Source organism: Pelophylax lessonae, assembly GCF_965119305.1.
Source record: "Pelophylax lessonae genome assembly, chromosome: 13".
NCBI classification, from domain to species: Eukaryota; Metazoa; Chordata; class Amphibia; order Anura; family Ranidae; genus Pelophylax; species Pelophylax lessonae.
This window is the reverse complement of record NC_138780.1, coordinates 202,437,160-202,443,159: the sequence shown is the minus strand read 5'-3', so window position 1 is coordinate 202,443,159 and position 6,000 is coordinate 202,437,160. Positions and strand designations below refer to the sequence as shown.

General features: G+C 49.1%; 1 protein-coding gene across 4 annotated transcripts in view; it reads right to left on the bottom strand.

Moving 5' to 3' along the window:
- The window catches only part of LOC309569503 (NACHT, LRR and PYD domains-containing protein 3-like), a gene marked incomplete at its 3' end in the record, with an annotated part of 98,148 nt that overhangs the window by 20,309 nt on the left and 71,839 nt on the right, over nucleotides 1-6,000 (bottom strand). For all 4 annotated transcript variants that reach the window (XM_082275365.1, XM_082275366.1, XM_082275367.1 and 1 more), the window contains one exon: nucleotides 2,871-3,035. In XM_082275365.1, coding sequence (XP_082131491.1) covers nucleotides 2,871-3,035 — 165 coding nt within the window. The remainder of the gene's footprint in view (nucleotides 1-2,870; nucleotides 3,036-6,000) is intronic.

Here is a 6,000-nt window from a genome sequence, read left to right as displayed (position 1 = left end):
CCCACAACAAGGTGACACCAAGCCAGCAGTCACCGTAGGGTCCCAGCCAGCTAGAAGCCACATTAGGGTGCCAGCCAGCCACCCACCCCACAACAGGGTGCCAGCAAGCCAGCCACCCACAACAGGGCGACACCAAGCCAGCCACCCACAGCAGGGTGCCAGCCAGCCAGCAGGCGCCCACCACAGGGTGCCAATCAGACAGCAGCCACAGCAGGGTGCCAGCCAGCCAGCAGCCACAGCAGGGTGCCAGCCAGCCACCCATCCACCCCACAACAGGGTGCCAGCAGCCAGCCACCCACCCACCCCACAACAGGGTGACACCAAGCCAGCCACCCACAACAGGGTGACACCAAGCCAGCAGCCACCGCAGGGTGCCAGCCAACCAGCAGCCACAGCAGGGTGTCAGCTAGCCACCCACCCCACAACAGGGTGACACCAAGCCAGCCACCCACAACAGGGTTCCGGCAAGCCAGACACTCACAAAAGGGTGCCACCAAGCCAGCCACCCACAACAGGGTGACACCAAGCCAGCCACCCACAACAGGGTGACACCAAGCCAGCCACACACAACAGGGTTACACCAAGCCATCAGCCACCACAAGCCAGCCACAGCAGGGTGCCAGCCAGCCAGCCAGTCACCCCAAAACAGGGTGACAGCAAGCTAGCCACCCACAACAGCATGACACCAAGCCAGCCACCCACAACAGGGTGGCACCAAGCCAGCCAGCCACCCACAACAGGGTGACACCAAGTCAGCCACCCACCCCACAACAGGGTGACACCAAGCCAGCCACCCACAACAGGGTGATACCAAGCTAGCCACCCACAACAAGGTGACACCAAGCCAGCAGTCACCGTAGGGTCCCAGCCAGCTAGAAGCCACATTAGGGTGCCAGCCAGCCACCCACCCCACAACAGGGTGCCAGCAAGCCAGCCACCCACAACAGGGCGACACCAAGCCAGCCACCCACAGCAGGGTGCCAGCCAGCCAGCAGGCGCCCACCACAGGGTGCCAATCAGACAGCAGCCACAGCAGGGTGCCAGCCAGCCAGCAGCCACAGCAGGGTGCCAGCCAGCCACCCATCCACCCCACAACAGGGTGCCAGCAAGCCAGCCACCCACAACAGGGTGACAGCAAGCCAGCCATCCACAGCAGGGTGCCAGCAGCCAGCCAGCCAGCATTTTTTTAACCTTATATTGTCTCTTTCAAATTGCAATGGAGATGGATGTGGACAGAAAAAGTAAAAATGTGATCTGGGACTATTTCTTGTCTCAACCATCATCAGGAAAAGCAGCAGTGTGCAACACATGCACAAACAATGTAAGAATGGGATCAGTAACTACAAAAACAAAAATACGTCAAATCTTTGGGCCCATCTAAGAGTTCATCAAGTTGAATTATATCATGCAGCACAGAAACAAAATGAATCACAATCACAATGTGAAATACCTCCTCCACTATCCCAGGCAACGATAAGAGATGTTTCACAAAAACAGGTGCATAAATTCTGATGGAAGATCCCAATTGCTGGACAGAGTAATCACAGAGATGATGGTCACTGATAATCAGCCATTTGCAATGGTGTCTGACTCTGGATTTAAGGGGTTGATGTCCATAGTTGTGCTAAGGTACACACTGAAGACTGAGCGGTATTATCAAACCGAAATGCTGGGAAAGATTCACCAAAAGGTCGAATGCTGGCAACTCACTCTCATTCACGACTGACTGCTGTTCAGGACAAACAGAGTCACTAATGAGTCTTACATGCCACTTCATTGACAGCGGATGGACAAAAAGGCCATTTTTGTTGAATACAAAAGTGATGCAAGGATCCCACACTGAGTACAGTAGAGAAATGTTTCTAGGCATGCTTGAAGACTGGGGAATCAACAAAGACTGAGTGATGCTTGTGCTCCTTTGAGACAGTGGAGCAAACATGTGGAAAGGGATTAGTCTTGCTCATGTGTTTTGCACTGACTGTGCTGCAGTAGTGATTTAAAATCATTGCAGTGAGTGAGAGCACTACTGCAGCAGTTTATGCATCATTAATCACAATCGCATGATGTGAAACTGATGTCCCTGCAAGTGAAAACTGTGCAGTTTTCCTATCAGTTTTCAGGCAGTTAAGGTGTGAAGAATGAGCCTTTAATGTTAAAAATGTTAATAAATAAACATTAACATGTTGAGTACCAGATTTGTGTCAAAAATGTATCTTTATTTTTCAAAACTTTAAATGTACAAAATATTGGCCAATATCGGCCGATACCGATACTTACTGACCAAAATATCGGTATCAGCCCTGAAAAAAAAACATATCGGTCTATCCCTAACCTTCACACATGTAGAAGGAGTGGGGTGACTGTACAGCCACTCAGATCACTTCTAAAGAAATCTAAACACAATGAAACACAAAGGAATATGAACTTGTGGCTGCAGGTTTGTTTTCATTCCCTCACTGTATTACTGTAGTGGTGGCTGAGAAAGAGTCAACCAAATGTGAGATTTAATCTGTAATCACTCTACTGTACTCTACTGAGTGGCTGCTGATCAAATCTTCCAACCTCCAGAACAGTCTGCTGCTCCCCATAGAAATCAGAGTCACCCCCAGAGGGTGCTGCAGCTGCAAAATGTAAATGTTTATAAAAGTTCTTCCAGCTCTGGGCACTAGGAAGGACAGTTATATACAGATGACGGGTGTGAGGGGGCTAAAAAGTCTTAAGCAGAATATTTCATGGCTGTTAACAGAGTGTGATAAGATTCATCAATCAAGACAACAGTCTGAGATATCTAACATCATATGATATTTATGTGGTTTAGATATAAAACTGTCCCAGAATATGATTATCTCAGTCAGTTCTGTTATACTCACCGTAATTCCTCTATCCGGCTTGTTGTCAGAGCTTCCATCAGATCCCTGAAATGAGGACCCTCCAGATTGTTCCCAGACAGGTTCAGTATCCTCAGTGTCTGATTATTTCTTATTCCAGATGCCAGGTGGGTGCAGGAACTGTCTGTCAGCTGATTATCATACAATCTGTAGAAGAAGAGAAGAATGTTACCAGAAGGAAATTAATTTCTCTCCCAGGAATGTAATTATTCTCTACATGAATGGAAATCATTTCTCTTTATTGGCATCATTGATATCAGATCACTTTATAAACTCCAGTAATTAGAATTTTACAAGAAAAATGTTATGATGGCCCCCCAATATTGTCTTCCATGTGTCCACAAACTTCTTTTGGAAAGTCTCATATGTGCTTAAAAACAGTGCGAAAATTATTTAGTTATTACCTGCATTTTATACCAAAATTATTTTCACACGTTTTTTAAGAACATCTGAGACTTTACAAAAGTTGTTTGGTTTTAAAAATATCCTGAATATGGGGGGGGGGGGGGCGTGACGACCGCGCACTAAGATGGCCGCGATCTGAGCGAACTCCGCTCCGAGCCCAGGGAATACAGCGTCCTAACGGATACCCACCACAGCTACGAGCCACCCGCTGCCGTCCCCGTACATAGGAAGCCTACCTGCTCCTTCCGCAATGCGCAGGAATGGCCGAGACAATGTACAGATGAAGAAATTGCCGCCATATTTCCCGGTGGTGCCCCACACTGGTCTTCCCCAAAATTGCGGCGGGAGACCGCCCTCTCCGCCTCACACCGCTCCTCTGGCGTCCAGCAGCCCGCGACCGTCGGATTTAGAACCTATGGAGGCCTCTGCCAACGAGACTCGCAGCTCTCCCTCTACCTACATAGACTCCGGTGCCAGCACTCCCTCTACAAGGAGCCCGCTAAAATCGAAGCCACGCAGGGAAACCGACATGCGCAGAGAAGTGATGGAAGCTGGATCTCACCCTCAGTCTCAGGTACCTCTCCCTGTATACAATCCACAAAATGACCCCATTGCACAGTTCCCGACCAGGGCCAGATAATTTCAGACATCACCATGAAAGAGATGATGATGTCACTCAAAGCCTTGCTACATGCAGACCTCTTTACTGCTGTCCACCAATGCAAGGCTGAAGTACAAGAGCTGGGTCAACGGGTACATGTTACTGAATCCAAACTGTCAGAAGTAGCTGTTTAATATCATGTACTTGTGGACTCACATAACTCCCATAAAGATGACCTCCTCATGATCAAGAACAAATTGGCTGACCTGGAGGACAGGTCACGCCGCAACAACATAAAGATCAGAGGCGTCCCTGAGACTGTCACACCGCAGCAACTACCCCATTATGTCCATTCGCTTTTTAAAGAATTGGTTCCCTCCTTCACGGCGGCTGACCTGACGGTGGACAGGGTCCACAGGGTTCCTAAACCATCTTTTCTGCCCCAAGAAGTGCCAAGAGACGTTATCCTTAGAGTGCATTTCTACCAAGCCAAGGAACGCATTTTGGATGCATTTAGGCGAAAGGATAATATTCCTCCTCACGCTCAGTCCCTGCAGCTGCTACCAGACTACTCGAAGCACACCTCACAGCAGAGGAGGGACATGTCTACCATTACCAAGGCCCTCAGAAACCACAACGTGATCTACAAGTGGAAGTATCCGGCAAAACTAAGTGTGACTTACAATGATTCCACGCATCTAATTACTACATTGGATCATGGCATAAAGCTCCTGAGAGAGTGGGGTATTGTCCCCCATGACCCGCCTCATCCGCCTCTTCCTGACAACCACGTCCAAGCAACGGATCTCCGGCATCTCACGCCCGATTGGCAAGTAGCACGTTCCAAACGGAACAACAACATGAAGAAGAACCGCTACTAATGGGTATCTCCTACACCTACCCTGTGACACCTTTCCCTGTGCTCACCTTCAGGTACCTTACACCGTACCTACCCCCAGCTTGACCAGGCAGCATGCGCTGCACGGACTCTCACAGGTCTAACTTTTTTACCCTTTGCCCTTTACTCCCTTTTATTTTGTTTTTCTTGTTGCTATGGTGCCACCTTTTTTTGGCACGTCCTCAGGATTATCTTCGCACCTTTACCACGGACAATTATCGCAGCTTATTGGATATCTTGACAATTCTGCACCTACATGCACTCTGATCGGGCTTGCTAGCTCCCGACGGAAGATTCGGTTTCTATCTCTTATTCGACCTTCAGTTGCTTCTGCTTGTGTTCACCGCTCTCTACGGCTGACAGTGGTTTGCTCATTTGATCGCCTATGTCTATCTCATTGATGTCGCTTAATGTGTGGGGCCTCAACCACCCCGCGAAGAGACGCTCGCTTTGGAAAGAGGCTCTGCAACGCTCGGTGGACATTGTGGCTGCACAGGAGACGCATTTCCACAGGGACAAAACCCCTCCTTGTACCCACAGTGACTTTCACCATGTCTTTCTAGCTTCCAGGGCAGAGAAAAAGGGGGGAGTCCTCCTTGCATTCAGCGGTAAATTGTCTTTTGAACAATTTGGACTCGATCCTGGACCCCAACGGTCGGTATATTGTGCTAGTTTGCAAATTGAACAATGTTCTTTTCACTGTGGTTAATGCATATGCTCCCAACTCGCACCAATCGAGATTTCTGACTCGTTTGTTCAAACTGATCTCGAGGGTGCGACAGGGTTCTGTACTTGTTTGTGGAGATCTGAATACGGTCCTAGACACCACGTTAGATTCGTCGGCCCCTGGCAGGCGGGACCCCACCCCTCTTCGTGGGCTCCTGCAGGCCGAGGGGTTGTATGACGCGTGGAGATGTCAGCATGCTGACGAGCGTACTTATACCTTTTACTCAGCCAGACATAATTCTTACTCTTGGTTGGACTATATCTTGGTGGACAGACTGTCTCTCCAGAAAGTCACAAGAACTAATATCCACGACATCTTATGGTCGGACCATGCAACTGTTACTCTATCCTTGACAATCAGCCCGATTGCGTGCCAAGCACGCCTATGGAGATGTGACAGCTCTGTCCTCTGAGATGTGGCCAGTAGGGATCTTTTATCAAAAGAACTTCAAGGGTACTTTGAACGGAATCATCCACACGAC